General features: G+C 41.0%; 2 protein-coding genes across 1 annotated transcript in view; one reads left to right on the top strand and one right to left on the bottom strand.

The window, feature by feature from the left end:
* The window catches only part of SPO11 (SPO11 initiator of meiotic double strand breaks), a 326,125-nt gene that overhangs the window by 17,737 nt on the left and 280,593 nt on the right, over positions 1-27,795 (bottom strand).
* BMP7 (bone morphogenetic protein 7) overlaps positions 23,965-27,795 on the top strand; it is a 46,272-nt gene continuing 42,441 nt past the window's right edge. Inside the window, exon 1 of the mRNA XM_068700027.1 lies at positions 23,965-24,845. Coding sequence (XP_068556128.1) covers positions 24,329-24,845 — 517 coding nt within the window. The 5' untranslated portion in view covers positions 23,965-24,328. The remainder of the gene's footprint in view (positions 24,846-27,795) is intronic.

Genomic DNA, 27,795 nt, shown 5'->3' with positions numbered 1-27,795 from the left:
CTTTATTTTAAAAAATGCTTTTCAATTGCAAACACTGACTGCTTTTTTATGTGAATTAGAGGGAGAATGACTAGGAAAACAAATACAAAAACACTGTTAAATGTTAAGATAGAAAGAAAAATGTGAAAAATCAGTACAACGAATGCAGTTTCAACTGCGTTGTCTTGCTCCTACAAAGCTGTGCAGTAGAGGGCACCACAGATGGCATACAGAAGATTACTACTTGAAAGCTGTTAAATCCTGCAATATAATTTCACATCTTTGATAAAACAGATATGATAAGTAATGAAACACTTTCAGATTTGTTTTAAAAGACAGACTATTACCAGTAATCCCTTTAGGATTGCCTCCTGTTATAAATGTATGTTCTTATCAGAATACTTTTGAAAAAACCTGTACTGTGAAATTGTATGAGATGTCTAATGCCAACTTCTAAGTACATTTTTAACTGTTGAAGAGGAGCCTATCTGGATCAAAAGCTGTACATACTGCATAATAAAAGAGCTATATAGTACAAAAATGTGTGTTTATTTAGTGCCAACTTATTAAATAGCTTAATTCTGACTTTCTATATATAAAGCACTGCATCAGCAGAACAAATATTATATAAAATATATAGAACCATAGCATGCTATTTTCTTTTCTTCACAGCATGCCTTATCAAAAGATTTTTCCTCTTCTCATGTGCAGTTCATCTCTTACATTAAGTTTACATAATCGCCATGCAAGTATTTCTCGCCAAATGGTCTGTCCTTAATTGTTTTAGTGGACTGGCAGTCATACCAGTGGACCTGATAGGTTTATTTTCAATTAATGTCAAATCCTGTCTTTCACTCATGTTTAAAAAGAGACCAATCTCTCCAAATTGTAGTGATTGCAAGCAGAAGTGTTTGGGCCAGCTAGAAGTGTTAAGGAGATAGATGGAAGCTTAAAAACTACAGTGAGAACAGGAAAAACAAAATCCCCATCAGCCATTTAAGAGCTTCTTGGGAGTATGCCTACTACGTTCCAGCAAGCTTCAGTTTCTTTCCGGCTCCCTTGGCTGTGATCTGGACAATTGCTGGAAGGACAGACATTTTGTGAGCCAGCAGATTTTGCTGTGAATAAGTTAGGATGAAACAGGAGCCAGATCTATCACCTGCCAGTTGCATGAAAAGTTACTGATCTTTCTCAAATGAGCAAAGCCCAGAGGAGGAACAAAAAAAGAAAGAAAGAAAAAAATATATATATAATATAAATATATATATATAGTCATTCTCTGCTAACAGCCAACAACTTCAAATGGGATATCTCCTTTTAACTAACGTTTGATTAAATAAGTAAATAAATAATAAAAATAATTAAAAAAAAAAAAAGAACGTTTACATATTTTCAGTTTACCTAGCTCTGGAGGGAGAAACACCTGCAAAATCCTTATTGCAAAATATTTATTTATTTATAACTCTCTGAAAGAGATCCAAGGCACAATCATGAGAGGAAGTGGTTTTTTGTTACCATCCCTTTTTGTTGTTGTTATTGTTTTATCTCTCAGACAGAAATAAACACTAACAGGCTTTTCTTAAAAGCAAAAGTAACTTTCATTTAATCTCTGTTACTGTGAATTTCAAATCCAACATTTTTTAGTTCTCTTAGGGGCAATAACGTATTTTGGGTGGCAGGACAAGACAGGTTTTTGAGGCAAAGAAACACTCACAAAGTTAAATAAATTAAAATATGTCTTTTCATAATTTAGTACCATAAGAGTTTCATTGACAATAATTAAGCTGCAAACAGAATTAGTTGTCTGAACATTCAAAGACACAAATTTTATGTGCTGAGAAGTTTGAGCTTGCCCCATACTATCACAGCCACAATTTCTCAATCCTAAACTGGTCTCACACTAAGATAGGGCACCCCTGAAGCCTCCTGAATCCTTAGGGATTCTTTCTCCCTCTGTAGTCCAAATACTGTATCAACTTCTCATCCCTGCAGCAATTTTAAAAAAGGAACTGCATGCTGTAGGCGTGTACCCTCCCTGGAAAAATAAAATAATAATAAAAAAAATCAGCTGCAGCAGCTTTAAGGCTTGGAAAAGTTACATGAAAATGAGAATAGGATTTTATAATGGGAAGTTGGGCGTTCTACTACTTTTATTATTCTTTTGAAGAGCATGTTGTGAAGGAATATAAAGAGAGAAGATATTTTGAAACATCCAAGCCTCTATGGAAGTGACTCAGCTGAAAATAGAACAAAGATTGCCTTGCTGTTGAATAACCTACACGTCTCTCACATACAAATAATAAATATAATAGCAGGCAAAATGTTAAACTCTTTATCTGCTGTATTCTGTATCAAAATCCCATGACAGCTGAATAATAAAAGTATCAGGCAAATAAATGGCACCACCCTTTACATCAACTACCTGTCTATTTCTAAAAGAGATAAATGCCTAAGATTTACCTATTGCCACATTTTCCATTGCTAGGAATGGGAATCAAATGAGAACGTGGGCTGAAGTTTCTACATAACAGCTAAATAAATAAATAGGGTTGAACGGCTAGGGGACTGTGAGTAACCTACAGTCAATTCCCTCCACTCTCTTTTGCAACTGCCAGTAATCAGCTGCCACTATTGTCCACACGGTAAGAATCTGACAAGAGCCACTTGTCAACAGTGGTAAGTTTTCAGGTAGCTACATATCATGGAAGTGGTAATAGCATCTAATGAATTGATTTGTAAACATCTCTATACTTGTAAAATTCCAAATCTGGTTTAACTGAACATTGAATAAACATGTTATTAGGAAAAATTCTGATGATTAGAAAAATGTGTTAAAGGGGAAATATGATGAAACAAACAAATGAAAGACATTTGTGTTAAAACGTAACTGGAAAGCAAGAATGTCTTCCATTCCATGTTGATGTGACAGCTTGGACATAATGGTCAATAGAACACATTCTCAGAAACAGCTGCACCATTTCCTCTGGTTTTGAAAAAGGTAAAACATCTTGTTTATTTTTTATTTTCCTTTTGCTGGCAAAATCCTAGAGAGCATAAAAACTCAGGTGTGATTTTGTTCCTCAAACCCAAAAATGCCAGCTGCTGTACATTAAAAATACTTGAGCCAAAATCTGTTCTTTCATTTATGTGAATGCTACACCACTGCTGTCCCGTCCCCAGATTTATGCCAACAGGTAAAACTTGGGATGGACTTTAGACCTTCATTATTAACTAATAACGCCTGGGGAAAATGAAGTAAGAGGGTGACGTAGGAGCCTATTCTGACACTGAGCACTGTGGGCCATATAAATATCAAAAAGGGTGGGGCAGCTGATTAACAGACTTCTGCTTCATTTTTGGAAGCCTAGATTAAAATCAGCTTTATGTCACCATTTAAAATGCATTTGGAGATTTTAATTAAGTTATTAATGTTAATTAGTAACACAGAAATGCCAGGGGCACTCTGATGCAACTTTGGATAAATGGCAACCTTTGCTTCAGAGGGTACTAAGGCTCAGTAAAATTGTACCAAATAAAAAAAATAGCGTAGATGTCTTGTCTGTTTTCTGTTTGTTTGTTTTTTACTGGAGGAGAGAAGAAAACCCATGACTCAAATATAAACAGGAATCCAACCAAAACATGCTTTACTGGGATGTTGTATAAGCAATTCTGAACGCACTAAGATTAATTGGACTTTCATGAAGATTTCTCTGCACCTTTTTCTTGGATAATTTTTTAGCCCATTCAAACATTTTGTGAAGTCTTTCTATATATTTGTAGACAACTCTTTTCTCTAGGGAAATTCAGACATGGATGTCACTGCTATAAGCCATCTTCTGTATTTGGGGATGGAGGAAGGTATGACATCTTGCTTTGTTTTGCTTTGATTCCCTGCTGTTGGCAACGAAAACTAAACTACTAACCATCTAACCATCTTGAGCCTGGCTTGAGGGATCTTCTTCCAGGCAACTTTCTGGCTTCTTTTAGGACCAGGTTCTAGAAAGTACTGAGCCAGGAGAGCCCTGAGGACATCCTGCAGCCAAAAATGTATACAGCTCGCAGTTACAAGAAGGTGTTAATTAAATGTTTCATAAATAAAACTGCAGAATCTGTGCACAAAAATACAAACTTCTGTAATATAAAGCTCTCCCTGGCTGATCCCAAAGGGAGTTCAGTGCTTAAAGAATAGAATAGAACAAATTTATACTATTCTCTAAAGACAAGATCTTCTGGCACAAACAAGAGTTTGGAGCTGTGGACTAAGGGGTTTTTCTACACTGGAAAATTGACTGGAATTGCTATTGCAGAATAAGCTATTCTGCAACAGCTTACTGTCTGACCCGTGACTTTTCCAGACTAGAATATCCACACAGGGAGCTATTATGGAACAGTTTATTCAGAAATAGCTATTGTGGTTAGTCTTCCTGCACAGATAAATGCACAGTATCCATGCATATCTATAGTAAGAAAAAAAAAAATAGGGGGGAGGGGAGGAGGAGAGGAGTATTTAATTATTATTATTATCTATTACAGAATAATACCCAAAGTCTGAAATATAATATGTGGCAAAATGGTAGACAAGGAACTTTCGGTCAGATCCTGATGCAATTAAGATCCGTTATTGAATTTGCTAACATAAGATATATTATTATAACTTACTATAATCATTTACTTACATGCTAAGAACATCTCTACATCTGCAAGCCTACATCCATTACAGGATGTTGCATCAGCCTAACTAAATAATTAAAAACATACCTAATTAAGTCAGGGAAAAATATTAACAAAATATATTTGTTGTAGTCTCTGATTGAAAGAACTCACATCTCAGTCATCAGTCTTTTAATAACATCAACGTACAATGCTAGACAGAAATATACAACAGTTTCAAACCTCTGTGATAGCCAAGCTTTTTGGTGGTAGCCCATTAATTTGAATAAATAAATAGCAAATAGCCACATGCTGTCAGTGGTACCTCATCCAGGGACTAGGAAAAAATTCCTGTCTGCACCCTAGGCATAGGTGGATGACATGTGGGTCAAGCACTTGTTACCAGAGACAGAGTTCCTTTCTTAAAAAAAAATGGTGCAGTGTTAATTTATTATTTCACTATTTTTCTGCATGTCCTCCCCTCTGAAATTTTAAAGGGTCTCTCATGCATTATGCTGGAATGCTTCCATACTGCATCCATTCACTGGGAGTTTTGAGTGCCAGGAATGCGACATTGGACCCTACCATGTCAAGTGAAAATTAATTGTTAAATAAAGGGTGTTGCTGAACATACTATCATCTATCCATTAGTTTTAAGATAACATTATTTAAAGCTTTCTTTATGAATTAAGCTAAAGATTTTCTTTCAGCCTTTTAATAGAGTTTGATGCTTCACCAGAAGGAAAACTAACCTTCATGTCAACCAATCTAGATTCTTCCTTGGTGCGGAGAGCTGGATGAGATCATATCCTCAGCAAAATTATAGAATGCTAAGAAGGGAATCAGGAGTGCCAATTCCTAACTCTCATTTTAACGACAGGGTGCCTCATATTAGTGATGTAATGTAAGCAAATAATAGATGTTGCTGAACAGCTGCTATTACACTCTGTTGGCTCTTCTCTCAGAGATTCAAATAGGAGAGAACTGGCCCTTTAAATTTTAAGTACTTTGATTTTCTAGATTTTCACCCATATTATGATGGCCAACACATCAAAATCTTCATTTTGATCAAAATAAATAAATAAATAAAATTCTTCCATTAAAAATTAATTGACTTTTATAGAACAAATTTATTATATAGAAACTAAATTTTCTGAAATGGAAATTTACCTCCAGAAAGCTGTATTTGCTGAAATATATGCACAAAGGATATCACAAAATGTAAGGACAGTAGTTAGAAAAACAAAATGATGTGTCTTTTTGACATGCACACAAAAATGATTTACGTATGTACTGGGATTACTGACACCCTGTTGAAATGTTGTAAGAATTCACAGCAGTTGTAAGAAGTGCTGTGCTGACGGCACGTTTTCTGGAAACTGTGGGCCTGCTCCTGGGAACTGATGGGAATCCCACTGTCTCCTCGCCCTGAAAGAATGAATGGCCACAGGAACAATTTTGTATAATCTCCCTGGGGAGGTAAAAAAGCTGTGGCAAAAGGATTCCCAGGGAGTCCTGGGAAAGAAGAAATGAGGTTTCATTCTGGGCCAGCAATCCATTACAATATTATTACCTAAATCCTTTCATGTCACTGTTGCACTGGAAAGTGCAACACAAAAGAGTGGCAAGGAGGAAGAAAACAATAAATGGGAAGTCAAATTAGACAAATCTTGGGCTACAGTTTGGAAGAAATAGGACCAAAGAAAGAGCAGAATAGGAGAAATTAGCTAAGAATCAGAAGGATTTATGGAAGAAAATACCTTTTTTTTTTTTTTTTTCTTCCCAACTGGAATGTATTTTAACAGTTTGTTACAGAGGATGACCTTCAAACTCAGAGACTCTAGGTCCAAAAGATGACTGACTGAAATGTTTTCCTAACACTCTGTGCCCTCCTCTTGATTTTGGTAGTGGGCCTCCCTCAGAAACGTGCTTCACATTCGTATTGTACATATTCTCCTTGTGTGGAGGGAGAAATAACACACCACAAACTGAAGAGGTCACTGTACTTGTGACAGATTTAGTCAGTAATAATGTGTAAGAGTAAAAAAAAAAAACATTTACATGATACAAAAGACAACATTTACAGATTCTCATCAAATTCCACTCCCAGTGGAAAACATCTAATTTCAAAAATTAGACGTTGCCTACTTCACAAGGTAAGCTCTTGCAGAATATATAGTCATGATCCTAATCCATGTTAGTTTTCCATTATGATGGGGCGACAATAACAGACCATTTTTCCTGCATTACACAACATTTAGTCTTTTGCTGGAGACCTAAACCAAGAAAACTTTTACTTTGAAAAGATGCATTTGTTTCAGTGTTTTATGACACACTTATAATAAATATATTAAGCAATACACTTGAGGTCAGACATGCTGAAACACTGCAATAAAAATACTTTTATGATGAGTGTCTGAGAATTTATCAATAACTTTTCAAGTCTTCATAACTGTGAAATCAGTAAATGGACTTGAGACATTTGAGAAACATTTCTGTGAGCACAACTGCATATTTTAAAAAATAAAATCAATGCTGTAAGTTTTGCCAGCTGCCTTTCTAGGTAAGATTCTTGCCTATAAATTCACGGAGGCAGAATGACGCTAATGAGATGGAAAGTTCATCTCTGTGCTCCCTTCACTCTCTGGCAAGACCAGCAATAGCGTATCTACAGTGAGCTATACCAGATATTTACAGTCCCCAGGGCACAGATGCAGAAGTTATTCAGCCATGGAAAAACCTGTCACACTCTCCTTTTTTTTCCTGCTCGTGCCCCTTATCTGTGTGCTGCTAACAGAGTGCCTGGCTGGCAGTCAGAGAGGTGCTGGCCAAGTGCCCCTCGGTAGGCAGCGTTGTGTGACGGCACCAGGAGCGATGGCCGTACAGCACCGCGTGGGTGGGCTCAGCTGAAATTAGAAAACAATGCTACGTGCTTTTCGGGTGTTCCTTGTGGGGAGGGGGGGAACAAAACCTCAACAACTAGAAAAACAACACCTCAGTAAAATTGCAATTGAAGAACCTAATATATAATTTATTTTTTTTTAAATGGCATCTTTTGGTTTCTTACTCTTTCAGATATCTCCTAGCTTCAATATTATACCAATTGCACTACTACACACATTTTATTATACATGTCTGCAACATATATATGTTATCTGTATGCTACATTTTTCATTAAATTTCTTCATATTCAACTGCTGGTTGACAGAATACTGTTTTGGTGAGGAATTAATTTTTTTTTTTTTGTTCCAGTGAAAAATAGAAATGCTTAATCTGGAATAGAATATGGGCTGTCATCTCATAAAAAAATATATATAGATAGCAAATAAAAATTAGCTTTTCATAATTAATTAACTTGTTTGGGAACCATTGCACCACTTTGTCCAAAGGCATAAAGAAAAAAGTTTGAAAGAAAAGAATAACAATTGAAATGAAACTGCAAAAATCCATCAGCCCAAACAATGCGAATATACAAATGAACAAGCAGCAGTTACTTGAATAATGAAGACAGGTTATTTCTTGCATTTATTACAGGCACTTTCAGGTATTTATTGCATCAGCTGTGATTTTTATCTAATCACCCATTTAGAAGACCATATTGGAACATGTGCACTAGAATAAAGGGGTTAATTCTGATCATTAAAACTGCAGATATTCTATATAACACACTTTGTGGCACCAAGAAGTTTTCACCGTTACCTTGGGTTTTTTAACCTATGAGCATTTTTCAGATGGCTCTCACTAATTTTTTAGTGAACCCTGTAACAACCACTCAGCTTTTCAGCACTCAGTGAGATTTATTTTCTTCTTTTGTATTTTTTCAGTTTTCACTGACGTGTGGTTAGTATTTTCAATACAGGTTCTCCATCTGAGAAGCACGAAATGTCTACATCATGGGTGACACAGTGACCTCTACAATGCGAAAACCTGAGGTGTGGACTCACCTACTGGCAAACTGAGGATTTCTGACCATTTGATTGCTATGTCCACAGAAGATTTGCAATAGTAAAGAAAAAGTAAAATAACTGGAGTTATATGGACAGTGGTTCATGCTTTGTTAGATCAATTAATGAAACTTTTTTTTTAAAGGCATCTCTGGGAGTTCACTCCTATTATATTCAATTCATCAGTTTTAATCTAATTTAATAATGTCTCTGTGCTTCAACATATTGCTAAAAGGATTCATGAACAGCTACATATGTTCTCTTGATGAGAGGAGCTTTTGTATGAGCTTTTCAGAGCAGTCAGCAACTAAACACATGAAACATCTGCCGTGTTTCCCTGGACAGCTCTAAGGTGGCTAAGTAGGAGAGCAAACACCACAGCACTTTGCAGTCCTGTTTGACCACCAAGGGCTGAATTAGCTCCTGCTTCCTATTCGTAAATTTTTATTAAGAATAAAAGAAATATCATACTCATTAATCCAAAGTTCGCCTACCCTAATGTTCTGCTTCCAACAGCAAGCAATACTTGGCATCACGAGAGCAGCATAAATGTGCAGCGATGCTTTCCCAGCACACTTTCCCGGTGTCCTGTTTACTACTAAAAGGTTCTGGAACCTGGGGTGATGACTTTGTATTCAGAGACTATTTTCTTCTGTTGATTTGTACATACATGTACATGTCTAACATGCAAAATGCCCTTTGACAAGGAGTTCCATAGATTAACTACTCACTGCTGAAGACGTCTCCTTTTGTTTGCCTTAAACCTAGAATCTGTGAGTCTCTTTTGATGCTCCTTCCTATGTTGAAAGACAGTGAAGGATCAATGACACCTACTGCCACTGATCAGGTAGGAGAGGGGAACACAGTGCTAAGGATGTCTGCAGCATGATGCCTGGTGCAGAAAGTATTAGCAGGAAAATAGGTTGGGAACAAATGCACAAGAAGAAGAGTGGAAATCACAAACGAAATGAAAGCAGCAGGTGAGAATTCCACATAAAGCCATCTGTCTTGTCTTGGGTAATACAGATACCAAGATTCAGAAGTAATTTTGGCCTTCTGAACAAGGCTGGAAGCTACACACGCCCTCTATTCCTTTCTTCCCCCATAAATGTCAGTTCTACAATCAAATGAAAAAAAAAAATGTTTTAAATTCCTTAACATTTGGGCACATACACGCAGACTTCACCTCCCTTCTACTCCCTGCAGTCCCACTGATGTCAGCCCAGGGGAAGCTGAGGTCATAGTTTGGCTCCAAGGAAACCCAAAGCACAGAAGTACCTCGGGGAGATATACCATCTTTTCTCGCCACCGGAGGGAACTTTTTTTGCCCTAGCTTGAAAAAGAACTTGGATGTGATTGAGATAAAATAGATCGTGGAGAATTTGATCTACATGTAAATGTCTCCAGATATTTAATCAATGGGGAAGCAGTGGAACAGGTTTGGGCAGCCCACCTTTGATGACCTGTTCCGATAAAACCTGGCTGGACTATAGAAGTCATTCAATATCCATCCTTGCTGACGCTTCTCATGGCCAGCTAGCTATGTGGAACACAGCTTCTTGATTTTATTAGACTTTAGCTTCCCACCCTCATACAGGTTTTTGCACTAGGATATAAGAAAGCAATCTGAAAGGAACATTGAAGTTTTACCTATATATATATATACACACATTATGTACCCAGATGGGGATGGAGAGGAGGAGAGTACGTAAGAAATATTGGCTACAAGTCCTACTATATGCATAGACATGAAATCTTGGCTGCCCACTGTATGAGCTAAAATGTTGGATAGTAACAGTGCTCCAGAAAAGATTGAACCCTGGGGCTTACTGCTAGGCAATGATGGATTTAATTAGCAGGGTGTGTCTAGAGGGAACGAAGGAGATTCTTCTTGGGACATGCCTACACTTGAAACTGTGTGTGTTTTTTATGCATCTCTGTTAAATGGTTTGCAAAATCTATTGTATGATAAATGCACACACACCACACCATGATGTTCTTATTTTCTGTCACTGCAGTTCTTCATACAATAACAGCATCCCTTTAAGGAGCTTAGTTTAATTTCTTGTCTTGTTCAAACTCCTTTGGTGTTTTGTGCTATTTCCTACATGTTCGGTTGTGAATAATTTCCCACCTTTTCAATTACAAATAGAATAAAATATGGCAGATTAGTGTGCAACTGTGTATCTGAAACAAAAATACCCAGTGAAAATTGTAATGCTATGTTTTTGCCTCTGATCAACAGACTACATTGAATTTCCACTTATAGGATTCTGTCAGTCAATAGATCTACGGAATCTTAGAGGAAAGACAATTTTACAGAAGTTTGGTTTCAGGGAACAAATTTACACTAAGAGATTCAGTCTCTTAATTTAAAAGATCTACTGTTCATGTTCCACTTAGCAGTTTTAATTCTTCTTTAATTTGCAGGAGGCTGTACTAGGAAATAATTTAATAAAATTGCCAAGAGGACAGGGATGTGCATACTAGGTTTGCATGCAGACCAGAAACAGGATTTAATGAGCTATGCTATGAGCTGTGACTCTTACAGACCTCAAATCTCTCAACATTTATGCATTAGTTGCTATGCCTGTGAAATGGAAATAGAGCACTTGGTTAATCTCACATAACCACCGTTAGTATGGGCACCGATAGAATGTGCAGTTGGTAAGTGCACTGCTAGTGTTACGTGTGTAACTAAATCAAAGAAAGCAGGATTAGATTTCATGGATGGGAAACGCTGCATTAACAAGAGCCTTTTTCACATGTCTTTATCTTCTGACAAAAGACAAGGAAATTACTATTAAATGCATTATATTATATTACAGGAGAAAAAAATGGCCATCTTTATATTTCGCTGAGAGGAGGAAAACGGCATTGAGCTATATTATGTACAAAAATGTTTGCATATTGAGAGCGATGCTGTACCCAGCTTGTGTCCTAGTGTGGGAATTTCGTTTTGCAAAAGAACTGCAGGAATTGTTCTGCGAGGAGTACATAAGCCTACAGACCCCCCTGCCTTTCCCAGGAGCTCTTGCTGCTTAGCTTACTCTTTCTGGCTGTGAAATCTGAAAAGAGTTCACAGTGGAGCAACAGGATCAGGCTTCCCCTCTCACCTTTTGTTTCAAAAAAAAAAAAAAAAAAAAAAAAAAAAGAAAAGAGTTTGGTCAGGTCCCCTAAAACTACTTCAGACTGAATTAGACCACAAAAATAAATAAATAAAATGACACACAAAATGTACACTCAAAATAAATGTAAGAATGTCACCTTCCCAACTCCTGTAGCTAAATCTTTTAGAGTTGCCATTTACAACTAAACATATTCAAATATCTTTAAGACCTAATACAGATGATACTGCCACAACCATTTGCTATTACTTAAAAAGTCTTTACAGGTCTGATTTCAGCTTCCACTGAAAAGCGGGGTAAGGAAGCAGCGCCCACGGATGCACAGACATGCACACAAGCACATATTTCATCCAACCCACCACGACCAGCTCCAGGTCACCCTGATTAACACTTTTCACATAAACACACTTTTTCTTACTTGAAATGTTAATGCCTGCTTAGTGCAAGGTGAAAGTCTATCCAACGATAGAATCCCTTAAGAGTGTTAATTAAACAGGACAATAATAATCCACTGGTGATTTATAGTGAGGTGGATTACTAGACCATAGTGGTTGGTCTGATAGGCATTTATTGCCTACTTAACCATTTAAGTATAACAAAAAAAATCATTGTGGTACAAAAGGTGATGAATGTTTCTGCTAAAACAGTCCATTAAGATGATTCATTAACATTACAAAGAGGTCTGCAGCCTGTGTGCCACTTGGAGCCTGTAAAAGTCTGGGAAAGTGAGAGACATTACCATAGGAAATGCTTTATGCTAAACGTGCGCTGATAGAATCTAAAGTCCACTTTCTGCAGATAACATCGCGTTTTACATTTTGCACTACAAGGTCTGAGGCTGCTTTGTACTTCTCATTTCTACAGCCAGAGAATGTATCTTCCTAACAGAGAAGTGCGGGAGGAGAGGAGTAATAAAAGTCACAATGCTCTGGCATACATTTGAGTCTTTCATACTCCCCTTTGAACTGATGTTACTGGAATGCCGAATCGCTGGTTACACCACTGAGGAATGACTGAGAGTCATGAGTTATAGTCACAATGGCTACAACTTTATTAAATGCACACCAAATAAAGCTAGCATAATGATCTTTTCGGGTCAAATAACAACAGATTCCTGCTGTGTAGCAGCAGGGAGGTATACCACGTACAACCGATTCATGGAACTGTAGAAGGGTTAAATCAGAGTGAGAACATATCTAAACATGCCAAAACTAAGATCTCAATACTTTCCTAACAAATTATTCCCAGAAAAGTGGACCTAATGAAGCTTGATCCCTTATGGATTTATGTCACAACTCTCACACCTCCCTATCCCAACAACCCCAGCTGTCCCCATGCCCTCTACCGCAGTCACACTGCAACATCCCAAGCCTCCCTCAGCCTTCCCGACTCTCCCCCACACCAAGAACATTTATTTTTCACTGAGGACTACCCCGGCGTGCCCTGGCATCCCTCGCCTAGCCATCTCCAGACTGTTTTGATTTGGCAGCTCAATAAAACAGTGCATTTGCTAAGGAGTATCAGAGTAATCTGCAAATTAGTTAAATCATTTGCTGTTGTCAACCACAATGAAGAATTGCTAAATTCTCCCTTCTTCTCAATGGGAATATTAATAAGAATTCCTTCCTCTGCTTAGGTGCTAATTCCTGCAGTACTGGTAAGGACAGTATCTCTGAAGCATCTGTGTAACCTGTGACAAACGTGTCAGCATGCTGGAAACTGGGTCAGACAAATAACACGATTGTGCAAGTAGTTTCCCTAGGGAACCAGACTGAGAGGCTTGATAGGATCTCCACTGACCAGAAGTCAGTAGAATCTTGTTTGTGTGTTTCATCTAAAGTAGAGCATCACCCAGAGCTTCCTAAATTACAGGAAGTGCGCACAGCACCTGTTCAGACTACCTGAGGTAGCTCCAAACAAGCTCGACCAGGTTCTGGGAGCAGAACAAGGCACTTGCACCAGAGCTAATAAATTTTGCTTCCAGGTAGGTAATTGGCCTACTTTATTTCTCTGTAGGTGAATTGGCACAGCTATACTACATCCTGGTCTGGAGACAGCTTATATGGTTTTGCTGTCACTGCATGGTATTTGTTTTCACTTATTGACACTTGAATTGTTCAGAAGAGAGTGTTAAAAGCAAAACATTAAGGGTACTGAGCCTGTACATGGGAACGGAGCTGAGAGGCAGATGTAATATCAAATGCTGTTACCCCCAACATGGCTTAATGATTTAACTGCTTGGGGAATTGGGTAAACCACATTTAATATCTGATGCAAACTATATTTCCACTTTGTTCTTCTAGGAAAACAAGGCATTGACTGCATACATGATCTGCAATAACGCTTTATTACAAGGCATGCCAAAGTTTGTTGACTTCATCTACAGTAATGGGACAACTGTTTTCATTAACCCTGTAATAATCTTTCTAATAACCATCTGCAGAAATGGTAAATTCTTTAAAATTAACTATGCTGATTAATGAATTGAGAGCGCTGAGGCACAGAGAGAGTGTGCTGTTGAAATGCAGGCTCTCCACCTTGATGCACGCCTTTTGATTCCTGAGACACTTTCAAGTCCCAGTTCTTAGTCAATAATGCCCAAGGGTGCACAGCGCTAGGTAAGTGCATTGACGGTTGGATCAGGCTGGCCTGTAAGAAAGACCGCAGGAAGGAAGGAATATGAAATAAGGGGAGGTTGGCAGGAGCAGAGGCTAAACCAGAAAGAGAAGCTGAACACGTGTGTCCAGTGGAGCCTGGTAAGATTCAGAGTGGGACTGGGAGCAAGGTGAAAGGTCTAGATTGCAAGATCCACGTCTGCAAAGCTAAGGAGAAGAACTGAAATTTTACCCCAATACATTTTCTGTCTTGTCCCCTGCCCAATTCAACTTAGTTTCAGTATTAGCTGAGACAATTATCAACATCTTTTTATATTTTGCTCTACGTATTCCTTATGAATTTATATATTTCCCTACAACCAAATAGCGTGGTGTTGAAGTCACACCTACAAAGTACAAGACTCCAACTAAGCTCTTTTTCAATCCACTTCAGAGCCCAAATTGGTCTGACAAAAATAATGTTGAAAACATTATGTCAAATGTCTGCTCCAAATCCCATAAAGCACTGCTTGGATATGGCCCAAGTAAATACCCTAGCCACTGGATGTTGGCTATTCTGGGATGTCTCATTCTTTCTATTCATGTTTTGTTTTTTAAATCATTCTGTGACAAATCTAAAACAAATGTCAAAACCGTTAATTTTAATTTTTATTTTTTACATACTAGATTTTTGTTTTGTTTTGTTTCTGGACAACCCTAATTCTCAATGCACCACCCTTAACTCTTCGATTAATTTTTGTCTCTTATAACTTCATCCAAATTGCTGGCCTTAAGATGAGAGACATTTCCCTTTTGCACAGGCAAAAATAATTTGATTTGTTCTTTCTATATTCTCTCATATCAATGTTTTAAAATGTGTGTTTTACTAGGTTTTGGGGCCCATGAACTGCTTTTACAGGGATCCAAAAAGGTAAAGAAGACAGATGGTTTTGATATGACAAAGAATTGGCTGCCTCCAAAGTCCGCAGATCAGAAAATTTTAAAGATCACTGTTTTATACTGATATATCTGTGTCTTATTGTTGTTATTATAAGGTAGAAAGCTTGCAATAAGCATTTATATGCAGTGGAATAAACAACAACTAACAATACTAAAATCTAAGAGAATCACAAGGTAGCACAAAAGGCAGTATCGCTGTTTAAGAATACTTTGGCTCAGAAGATTTATGTATAACCATAGTCATCACATTCAAGAGAAAGCAATTTTGTATTAAAGTTAATACGAAGTCTGTGTTGTTACTTTTATCCTCATCATTATCCTAATGCAATTACATGAAAACTAGGAAAAAAATCCTCTTTGAGGCTGTTGTTCTCCATAATTAACAATTATGACATATCTAATATGACCCTTAAACATTACCGTTTCTAATAAAATCATTAAATAAAATCTGTTTTACATGACATTGAAAACAGAAATCCATATGCTCATTTATTCCAATAAATTAATTCCTACAAGCTTCTGCTGATGAATTCAGAAAACAAGGTGTTTTTTTTTTCAGCCCATCCACCTGGCATTTTCAACTAGAAAGTCTGCGACCTAAAGGCAGCAAATTTTAGTCAGATACAGTTAGCCCTTTTTCAGAATTTTTCAGTCAAAGCAATCCTTAAATGCATATTTTTGTGGAAAGATGTGATGAAATTAATACTGTGCAGTCATGCTATCAAATTAATTACCATATTTAGTGCTGAAATTGCAATCTCCATCACTCGGTACAAGGCCTACGTGCATAGACAGAAGAATAAAATTGTATTCACAGAATAGATCTGCACATACTTGTGGACCTGTGCTATGCTGCAGTGAAAACCAATCCCTTTCACAAAAAGTCAGGTCAAGCCTCAGTTGTTCTTCCTCAGAATTGTCCTTTAACAGAAATATTTTCTCTGTCCCTAGTGCACTGACACCACGTGCAGGGGAGGGATGAATTAGACTCTGCATTTTATTATCTCCCTCGATGTCCAAACTGCTCTTCCATACATACCAAATATAGTAAGCAGTAAGCGCTCCGCGTTTTGTTCTTGCCTCAAGGCTGAGAACAATTCTGTACAACTTGTAAACCCTCTCAATTCATTTTACATCCCCATTCCTCCTATTAGGCTTGCTAGCAGCATCTTTCACAAAGATCCTTTTGTTTCTACTGGAAATTTCTTAAGGATTTCTTTGACATTTCTCTTTCTCTCAGTATCCTGTCACAGGGCACTGGACCTTCATCCTGCTCCTACCCAGATCCTTCCTCTTTCCCAGGCACGCTGAAACCTTCCATCCCAACCTCCTGTGAAGGAAGAGCAGGGTCACTGTGCCCACCCGCAGGGAGGAGAAGCCCAAAGCTGCAACCAGCCGAGCACTTCCAAAACAAAAATCACAGGGCACTCCCAGCCCTCCACAGCACTGTGGATACTTGAGGGTGTTCTGGAACTTGTAGGACAAACTTCTCTATGATTTAGCCTTTACTCAGAGTATGCTGTTCTTGTCTTAATGTATGTTCTCTCTTCTCCTTCCGTGGTCTCTTCCTATCCAACTGATGCAGTAGCCCATGCATTGTTAGAAATATCCCTAGTAAATCAGATGCCAGAACACAAATTCCAGCTTCTTCCAGAAGAAACTGACATTTCTATTTGAAAATGTAATCAATATAATTCCCAAATCATGGGCTCTTGCTGTCTGACCTATCAACACTTCCCAATTACATTCAATGAAGATGCTCTGTAAATAGGTTTTTGTTTAAATGGAAGGTCTTCCATGCTATTGTTCTGATGCATTCAGGACACAGAAATAGGGACAGAACTAATCAGGAAATGATTCATAATCTCCATAGCCTTCAACTACATGAAGATGCACTCTATGCTACAGTCATCTATATGGAGCATCTGACAGTTACCTACATAAAAGAACAGAAGTTTTGTTTTTTAGTGGTTTCAGTCTTTCACTGTAGCTCCAATTGCTCTAGACATTAAGCAACAGAAACCTCTCCCCTGCTCAGAGCTCATGACAAGCACACATCATTCCCAAAGATAATTTTTACCCCCAGAAAAATGAAAGGATCTTACTGGAGCATACAAACCTTAATTTCTTTGGACTTTATGTTTTTATTTTCATATGAGATTAGCAGGTAAATTAACTAGCCTCCTCCTCCAAAATAATGATGATGATGATGATAATAATAATAATAATAATGATGATAAATCTTTTGTATGGAGTTCATGAGAATACTTTATAGCCCCTTGATTTAAGTAAACAAACAAGCAAACAAACTGTTTCCTTCTGCTCTTTTCCAGACAATCCAAATATTTAATAGTCTTTATAGGATGCTAATTGTGGAAATTCATGCTTTTAAATTATTATTTTTGGGTGTCTCGGACAACAAAAACAACAGATTCTCTCTTGTGGTCAGACCACCAAAGCGGAGCAAAGTGCAGTAACTCTCTGAGAGTTTCTGCCCCATGTTCTGCTCTGCTTGTCCTTTTGAAAGGGGTCTCAATGAAGAGCCTTGTTGAGACCTCCGCTGGTGCCACTGTTTATAGAGGGGGTCATTAGGAACAGTTTAGTCGGAACAAAAGGGGTTTTGTTTCTATTGTCCTGCTTGCAGTTTGACGATGTCTTAACTGAAAAATTATCTTAATAGTCTAACAGTATATACGTGCCTATGGAGCTCATGCAACTGTAGAAAAGGCTTCGGATGAATGCTGAAAGGATGCTCTTTACAAAGCAAACTGGGGGCATGCTAAGCACCGCCTAGTAAGCAAAAAGATTTCTGATTGAAAACCTAGAAGTCCCAATCTCAGAAAAGTAAACTGTTATAGTGATAGACGTACAACTGAAGTCTCTGCCACAAAAAGATCAGCAGCAATACCAACTACTCGGTGTACTGGAACAACCCAGTTAGATCCTCTGCTGGTGTAAATAAGCACACTTCTGTTTTCTCAAATGGTGCTATGCCAATTTACACCAGCAGAGGAAACAGTCCCTTCATATTATTTTAAAATCCTCCAGCATAAACTTCTGCTGGATGATTTTCTGCCGCTAAAGCCCTGGGAGATTGCTTCCTGCTCCTCACACCGCACAGAGCTGGGGCAGAACAGTGAACGGAGTTCGGTGCTCACAGCAGTGCAGAGACATCCCTACAAAGCATCACAGATACAAAGGAAGTTATTTTAGGGGCAGAATCAGAGAGACACAAAAAAATGCACATTGTACCTCTGCAGCCCAATGCGGCTCCGAATTGGCAGCACAGATTTCCAATCTGAGTGGCTCTAAGACGTATTCAAAATAAACTACTAAAATAATTGTTCCTATGGAAATGAAATAAATAAAAGTAGAAACCAAGACCAAATTAAGATAACGTCAGACCAGATTCTGTTTCCTGCTTATTTAAATGCAGGAGTGAGATAAGGCTCAACAGGAGAAAAATTGTGGGGTGCAGCTGTTGTGTGTAATCTTGGTTTCCTCCTGACCTGTAAAATCCAGCCTCCAAAAACCTCTCTTCTCCAGCAACAGAAGTTTTATGATTCAGGGGCATGGTACATATGGTTTAGCATACACACCCCAATTTTCCATGCAACCTCCCCTGCTAGGATTACTAATACTTGTGGCATGAGTAGTTTGTACAGCAGCTGTGCAAGGGTTATGCAAGCATTTATGTACACATTGGAATAAAGGCACAAAATAATGGTTCTTTTGAGGTATTACTCTGCACCTGCCTGGAGAGAAAAAGTAAAGCCATCCAAATTTGTCTCATTGCATTTTACAGGTCAGAATCAGCTCTCATTGTTCACTTTGGAAACAATGAGTAGATTTTACATGCTTTTAGTTCATAGCTGATTGAAAAATAAATAAATGTCCGTAGTGAAAACAAACAGCAGAGAACTAAAAATACTCTTGAAGAAATAAATATATGTTAATAAGAAGAATCCTGATAATCTGATGATGGGCTGTTGAAGCAAAGACCACCCTTTCTCGTAAGAAAACATTACAACTAGGCAGACTTTCAGAGCCCCATTTCCAAGGCACTGCAGCACGGCTTAAGCCTGCTCCTAACCCTATGACACACGAGGATATCCTCAGCAAAGGCTTCCACAAATCCAAGCCTAGGGTTTCAGATGTTCCGATTACATTGCTACCAGTGAAGGAAATACCTGGGTTTATGCCAAAAGCTTTGACCAAATCAAGTGCACGCAGAATATTTTAATAGTGCAAAATTAAATTCAGTTTTGTTTGCATGGCTTTGGCAATATGCAGACCTGAAAGCAGTCCTATGTCAAACAATATTCACATGTATCTACGCTGCAGAAATATAGCACTTATGTACGTATAAAGACATTATTGAAGTATACTGCTGGATGCACACATACACGTATTCAGACCAATATACAAACAGCTGCATACAAACATACATAAAATATAATTTAGGCCTATTAAACGCATACAAACTCTACATAGATGTGTGACAAATATTATACTACAAATGTTTCGATGTTATAAACTCAATTCTAATGTTATCTGAAGTAAATAATAATAGAAGAACATCCATGGAGATGTAGTTTTGTGAGGCAAAGAACTCTGAAGTACTGAACTTTGTCCACCTTACGCAGCTGTTGAATTCAGCATCAGGCCCATTGCATAAATACAAAGCTATTTTAGTTATCACTACTGTCTCCAGAGGTAGCAATGTCCCCTCACACCCAGAAACACAGGTTTCATTTCCAACTCTCCTCTGATCAGTAGCAGTGAGGATCCATACCTGATTTTTACACCATAATCACTGCAGTCCGACCCAGCACAGTGCAACCCCAATCTGTTTAAATTCCTGGATTAGAGGTAATACAATGGCTTACCCATAATGCGATTACTTTCATCTTGGTGAATATGCTCTTAGCTATAACGCTGAGGAGATGAATAGAAACTTTTGATAAGGATAATCCAATATGGCGCAATTAAAGATGCAAGCTAATTATGCATTCTTATACAAATAATAATGCTATTATTTTTGTTATATAAGTGTTTTGCATGTGCAGGGCCCAGAGGAACAATTCCCCAAACACATGCTATTTTAGTGGGAACATTTGGAAGAAGAAAAAAGTTTGCTATAATTTAGGGCTCGCACTTTGTTCAAGACAAATGAGAGAAGATGCAAAACAGAATGGGAAAGAAACATGGTAAAAGTTAAAAAGAGGACATCAAAGTAGGAAGGCAAAGAGCTTGAAACTGATTCAGCAGAAATGAGGAAAAAATGCTTTGTGTCCGATTTCTGAAAACAGTCATGAAATGAGCTGGTGAGCAGAACCTATACTTTTTAGAGCCCATACGTTAAACCTGAATGCAAATGGCCCAATTCTGCTGCTGGCACGTTGCCTAATATGAGCACACGATGATATCAGCGCATACAAATTCATCAAGCACATACCTGCACATTTCATGTCTTAAAACCAGCCTCTTTATCTCCTAAAGGGATACTTCCAAGTATACTGGCTTCTACACAAACAAAAACAATGGCAGCAGTTGGTACAAAAATCAGATAAGAGCACACACGCAACGCTCAAAGAGATCAAAAAGTTACTCAATTCGTAATGCGGCTCGCACAGAACCTCAAGAAACAGAGGGAGTTTGTTTTTACAGAAATTATCTGAAGCAGCAAGTGCCAACGACCAGGGATTACTTCATCAGAAACATTTACTTTTCCTTCTCAAGAAGAGCAGGAAGGAGAAGACGAGCAGAGAAGAGCAAGAGGAAAAACTGGTTTCTTAATTGATCCAGGAAGGAGGAGGAAGAAGGCGATGGCACGGGGGTGCCAATATTTCAGCAGCCTACATGGAACCGACCCTGAGGGAAGCAGGACGGAGCTCACACAGCGGGAATAAAGGAGGGAAGAGGACGTTGTCCATGAGAAAGACAATCCAGTTTGTACCTTTCTTGTTTGAAAGGTATTTGAAATTCAAGCCCAGATCTGAGGAGTGAAGCACTGCAGTTTGAGCTACACCATCTTTATTGTATGCAGCAGAATAAATGCTGCTTTGTTGTGCCCCAAAGCAAGCTGAAGTCAATAGCCGTGAACCTCACATTCACAAAAAATGATTCTTTAACAAATTCCTTCTCATCTCACAGACGGTGTTTATGTTGCATCCTTTTAAGCATATATGCAAGGAGTACCCCCCCATTGCACACCACCGTGTGTTTGTTTAGTGCCGCGCTTGGTGCGATAGGATCATAGAAAATACAGCTAGAAGGGATTATCAGCTATCCTTATGAAAGCAGAGGATAGGGTTTTAGCATTTCCCCATCTTCAAAGAACATATCCTGCATTCAGCCAGGAACCATCTCATCTTGGACAAAACCAGCTCACTTCAGCAAGAAGGAAATAGATTCAAACATCATTTTTTCAATAAATATGTCAAATCAAGAGGTTTCAAGGCTTACATTTCTCCCTCTGCTGTTTCTTCAATGCCACATATTGTGTTAACACCCTAAGGTGTTGAGCCAGTATGTGAACCTCTAGAACTGTATTTTTCTTTTTTTACCCCTCTCAAAGATCAATGGCATTTCAAAGCACAACACTGACCTGAAGCTTTATCAATTTAAAAAATGTGTGCTACCAGCACTTTGGGTGTAAGTAATTCTGCAAGCAGGGACACCTGCTCTCGTGTCCACTGCTCCAATCTCCAAGGAGATTTTTTGATCTCCTTGTCCATGCCGAAGGCAAGTCTCCTTGCCCCGCTGCATGACCAAGGACCAACACTCAAAACCCAGAAGAACCAACTGCCTACAAGGAACAAAAAGAAAGTGAAATCAAGTTATCTGCAGCTGAAAGGCAGAGGGATGCTGAATCATCTCCCTGCCCTTCCACAACCGGTTTAAGCCAATCTAAGGCAGCCCAGCCCAGACACCCTCTCCTTGCCCCCAGCTGTGCATTCCTGTGGCCTCCCGGGTTCCAGTGCAATCCCATATGCAGTCAGTCAGATCAAGCAGCTGATCCAGCAGAAAATTAACTCAGAGAAAAAAAAATAAGAAATTGTTTAAGAAAGATTATTTTAAAAAACAGAACCAGCTTCCTAACCTGCATGCAGATGCAAGTGTCAGTATCAGGTCCAGGCTGGGATGGGAGGAGGAAAAGGCATCATTCTCAGCTGGAGCTTGGATTTAGATCAGGCTAAATTGGTCAAAAACCACACCCTAGGCAAGAGAGAAATTTAGGCAAATACCTGCCTGGCTAAGAGCAGGTTAGTGCTGCTCCTCAGGAAGTACAGAAGATGTTAGAGTTTGATGTTAGCTGAGCATCCAAAACACTGCTGCTTGGGTTTGGGGTTGCCATTAACGGGGAGCAAAGAGAAGGCAGCCACAGGGGTGTTGTGAGCCCCCCTGTTAGCACCTCCAAGTGCTCTCCTGTTATTTAATGTGGCTGTGGCTGCACAGCCTCTCTCCTCCCACCATCCCCCTGGCTTGGTTCATTCCTAAACATGTCTTAGGACCGAGCTGGGAGTTTAATGCTGGTTCCACCACTATTTCAATAGCTCTGTGAGTCATTTCAATGTCATCCCTCAGTTTCCCTGTCATTAAGAGGTGCACATGGACGCACACAAACACTCTAAATCATTCAGTGTGTTTCCCATGCACCTCTGGACTAGTTACCTGATGTTTATGCAAGGAATCTAATCATAACGAGCTAAGAGAAGGGCTGAATTTTATTTTTTCAGAATAGATGCAGGATCTGGTGCTGGATACTACTGGATATTTCTCACCTGAAAACACCAGATGAACGATCTATCAAATAAACAACAGCAATGACCTCCTTTTTCCTTTGACCCTCTTCTTCCTCCTTTGCCTAAGGAATGAATCTTAATGTTTGCATAAACTTACTGCATATGCATGGTTCCTGAAATTACCTTGGGCTGGATTTGGTGTCACAGATAAACCCTTCCATCCTGCTTTCCCCTTGCTTTCCAAGTAAGGTTTGGGAAGCAGCAGCCTACATTTCTTATCTGAGATTGTTATTTACTGCTGCAGTAGACATCTACCCAGACTAAACAGGGCGGGGACTCCATTATTGTAGATGTTTTATGCACCGAGTTAAAATAAGACAAAAATACACACGGTGCAATCACTGCTTTAGAAAGTTGACAAGTTTCAAAGCAGTTTGCCACGAAGTTGTGTGCCAGGCAGCAGCAGAACAGGGGATGGCGACAGCAGGGTAATGCAGATGTGTACGGTACCCCTGTGCAGGTTGATGGGTCCAAACCACGTAAATGCTGCCGGTTTCATGATGCTTAAATGATGAGCCCCCTCAGCCCTGGGTTTCTAACCCTTCCCCAGTACTCTCCTTGCTGCCAGTTGGAAAAAGTGGCCGGGGCTGTGTGCGCGCAGCCACACACGTCTGTGTGCACGGGAACATCTCCATCACCGCGTCTGAGACACTTTGCTCTTGTTGGGTTTGTCCTGGCCAGACTCTCCGCGACCGTACTCCAGAAAGAAAAAAAAAAAAAAGAAAAAAGAAAAAAGAAAAAAAAAGAAAAAGAGGGGTGTGTGCGTGCGGTGTGGGCACAGTGGCGATGTGCTCGCCCCTTCCCTGCGCCCTCCCGGCGTGTCCTCCCCTTAGTGCCATTCCCCGCATCGCACCCACCGGGGGCCGGCTCCCTTTTTCCCCCCCGAGCCGCCAGCCTCGGCGACCCTCCCGACAAAGCAACCTGATGGGCTGTTCCTCCTCTAGGCAGCGCCGGGGATTTTCCTCTCCCCGGCGCTTTGCAGCGGGCTAGAGAGCGCCTGGCTGCCCCAGCCTGCTCCTCCCACCAGAGCCACCCTCCCGCTGCCTCTCCGCCGAGCACCACTGCGCGCACGGCCACAGCTCGCCGCTGCCGCCCTCCCTCCCCTCCTCTCCTCTCTTTCCCTCTCCTCTCCGCTCCGTCCCATGGGCCGGGACCACCGGGCAGCCCCCTGCGGGCCATGAGCCGGCTGCGGAGCCTCCCGGGGGGCCGCCGGCCGCCGCAGTGAGCATCCGCCCGGCACCGTGCTCCGGCCCCCGGCGGCGCGCATGGTGGAGGGCAGCGCCCCTCGGCGGGGCAGCCCCGAGCCCCCCGAGCCCCCCGCGGCTCCCCGGGGCCGCCGGCCAGCAGCGATGCGGGCGGCGGGGCGCGGGCAGCCCGCCTCCTGGCTCCTGGTGCTGGGCGCCGCCGCCCCCGCGCTCTGGCTGCGCTGCGTCCTGGCCGACTTCACGGTGGACAACGAGGTGCACTCCAGCTTCATCCACCGCCGGCTGCGCGGCCCCGAGCGCCGCGAGATGCAGCGGGAGATCCTCTCCATCCTCGGCCTGCCGCACCGCCCGCGGCCCCACCTCCACGGCAAGCACAACTCGGCCCCCATGTTCATGCTGGACCTCTACAATGCCATGGCCGGCGAGGAGGGGGCGGCGGGGGCCGCGGCCGAGGAGGGAGAGGGCTTCTCCTACCCCTACAAGCCCATCTTCAGCACCCAGGGGCCGCCCCTGGCCAGCCTGCAGGACAGCAACTTCCTCACCGAGGCTGACATGGTCATGAGCTTCGTCAACTTGGGTGAGTGCCTGCCCTCGGCGAGGCTGAACGCGGGGGGGACCGGGCGGGGGGAGGCCAGTGCAGAGCCCCAGACACGGGTGGGAGGCACAGGTGGCCCGCTGAGGCCGGAGGGAGCCGCTGGCACAGGGTGAGGACAGGCAGGTAGCAGCCCTCGGACAGGCGACGTCTTGGTGAGGCTGAGCAGCGGTGCACAGAGCGCCCCGTCCTTCCACCTTGGTGCTCGGACAGCCACCGGGCTCACCGCGCTCCACCCCGCGCACTGACATGCCACGTTCCTTTGTTGTCCTCTCCCTTCAAGAGTTTCGTGCCGCACCTCAGAAATGGGATTTGCAGGTATGAGCTGAACGGGACAATTAGCGGGGCCGTTCCGCATCCCGCACTGCCAAGGAAGATGCCAAAGCCAGGCAGGAGCACGGGGCACAGCACCGCTCGTGGCCCTGGGGACACGGAGCCACCGGGGCTGCCCAGGTGCTCGGCACCCCGTGGCGTCCCGGCGTAGCCTTCCCCGAGCTGAAGGGGCCGAGCTGCTTGCACGTGTTCTCCTAACGGCTCAAGAGGGATTCCACAGTAAATCCTTATTTACTCTTGCAGCTTTTTTCTGTTGACCCCGGTTTATGCAGCTAACTTGCCTCTTTTCACAAGCACATGTGGATGGGTTTATGCAAATGATACAAAAGTTGGCATGCTTTGTATGCGGCTCGCTAGGCCTCTCTAATTGGATGCCACGGCCCAATCTGATTTCTATTTGCTTGCTGTAGATTGCACACCCGTTTGGACTGACTTGGCCGGATTTGAGTAAAACACTGTCAGGACGAGTGTTCTATTTTAAATATATAATTATAGACCCTGGTTCACTCTATCCATTTTTAGACCTCATCATGTGCAGCTCTGAAACCACCACGCGTACAGATTGGGTGCCTGCAAGTTCAAGACAGAACGTGAATAGTATTTGCAAAACAAGATCAGCTCAAACTTTGCCCCAAACCAAGAGGAGAGCAAGAGGAGCGCACCTCTAGCACGTAACCCGCCAGGCACTGCAGGCACCCCCCTCATCGATAAATCCATTACCGCCTTTGTGGATGTCGCTGTTCCGACACCTTGGCTGTCTGGAGCTTCCGAGGCAGCACACATTAAACCACCACCCCTCTAATCCCCGTGCGTTGACTAACTGAAAACTGTCAGTAGCTGCAAAGGCTCCGTGACACGCGTCAGTAATTACTGGCCACGGTAGCCATCCCAGCACGGTTCTTGCGTGATACGGAGACGGCACCGTGCGAGAGCTCTATTTTGCGCAAGCTGCACCTCCTTATTACATGCCATAAGCTTCACAGCAGGAACCCCATTTACATTTGGCCCGGGGACTGCGGTCTTGGAGAGTGCTGATACTTTCCATTTACAATTATCGTGTTTGCCTAATCACTGCTAGATACTTAAGCTGATCGGCAATGATACATTTAAATTATCAAATATTTGAGCAGCCAAAAGTACAAATGGCAGTCAAATATTTGACTTTGGAGATAAGAGTGATCTTGCAGACATTGTTGCCTGTGGTCCTCGGGTCCTACACGATGTACACCCGGAGTGCAGGGAGAGTTCCTGACACAAGACAAAGGACTCGAAGTAACTACGGTGAAATTCACGCTTCTGTGAATTTCAGTAGAGTGGAGCGTTTGTGAAACTTGCAAGTACCTGGTGGGAGGAAGCTTAGCTCTGGGGAAGCAGCCGTGCCCCTCCTGTGTGGAACTATTTCACTGCAGACCTTTCACTGGTAAAATTGCAGTGCTCCAGTCCCACACCTCCTACGCAAGGAGAAGCCTTCCTGCAGCCTGTGGGAGTTTTACATACAAGGAGTTAATGTTCAGGTCCCAAATTACTTTGAATACAAAGGGTTTGTGATTAGAGTGGAATCGATCTATAAGCTGCGAAGTAAAAATTACATTATTGGATGTGTCTAAGTAAGAACGTTTTATGGAGCAGGTTATACCTGTACAAACTGTTCACACTCAAAGTCCCGATGTGATGTGATATGGTAGTGGATAGATGCATTTCGACCTGTTGGGCTTTGTAGTTAGCTTTGAAATCTGAAAGCGTTATTTCAGATACTTAATTACCATTTTACTTACTCATTCTCAGCATGGTCAGAGAGTAGAAAGCACAGGCAAAACCCAATAGTTTTACAAAAGACAGGTGGAATTATTACCAGCAAGGCGCATTTCAGAGGTTTATCTGTACTGTTTTGTTCCCTTGTCAACAGTGCATGCCAGGACGAGTTTAAAAAGGACAGAGATCTATAACAGCTTTCTTCATCACCGTGCACACCTTTCATCCCATTATAGTCATCGGTCTTTCATCTTTATAGGACAAAGACAGGCTTGTTTATGGACATTTTAATGAGTTAGACCAGCCACTGGCTCCCATACATAGTAAAATGCAACACCTGCTTCTATATGTGCAGCTTTCTGTGCCATTCAGGGAAAATAAGAAGATCTATTATAGGATCGATATTTTTCTGGGGACTTTCTGCAATGATCCCTTTTACACCAGAACTGAGTTGCTAAATGAGACCGTTGTAAGCTGTGTCCTAGTTTTGTAAGAGATACTCTGCGAGCACGACGTTTCACAGGTAGGCTTTTATTACCATAGGAGAGCCATCACAATGAGGAAGTGGCACAGCATAATAAACTTTCATCTTAGTAATGGAGGAAGTAAAAATGAGTAAAGAAATAATATAGAAATGTCAATAAACTAAACATATTATTCCAGGCTTCCAAATGCTAATCTATATGCATATTTTTTTTTATTCATATTCCCTACCTACTTGTACAGCTTTAGAGGAAAAAAATACAAAAATAAATATTTACATTGAAAGATTTAATGCACTACATAGTACAAAAAAAAAAGAAAAAAAAAACACACAAAAAATACCCACAAAAAACTCCAACCCAACAAC

The sequence above is a fragment of the Anas acuta genome, chromosome 16 (assembly GCF_963932015.1).
Source record: "Anas acuta chromosome 16, bAnaAcu1.1, whole genome shotgun sequence".
Taxonomy (NCBI): Eukaryota; Metazoa; Chordata; class Aves; order Anseriformes; family Anatidae; genus Anas; species Anas acuta.
This window is presented reverse-complemented; position numbering and strand designations above follow the sequence as displayed.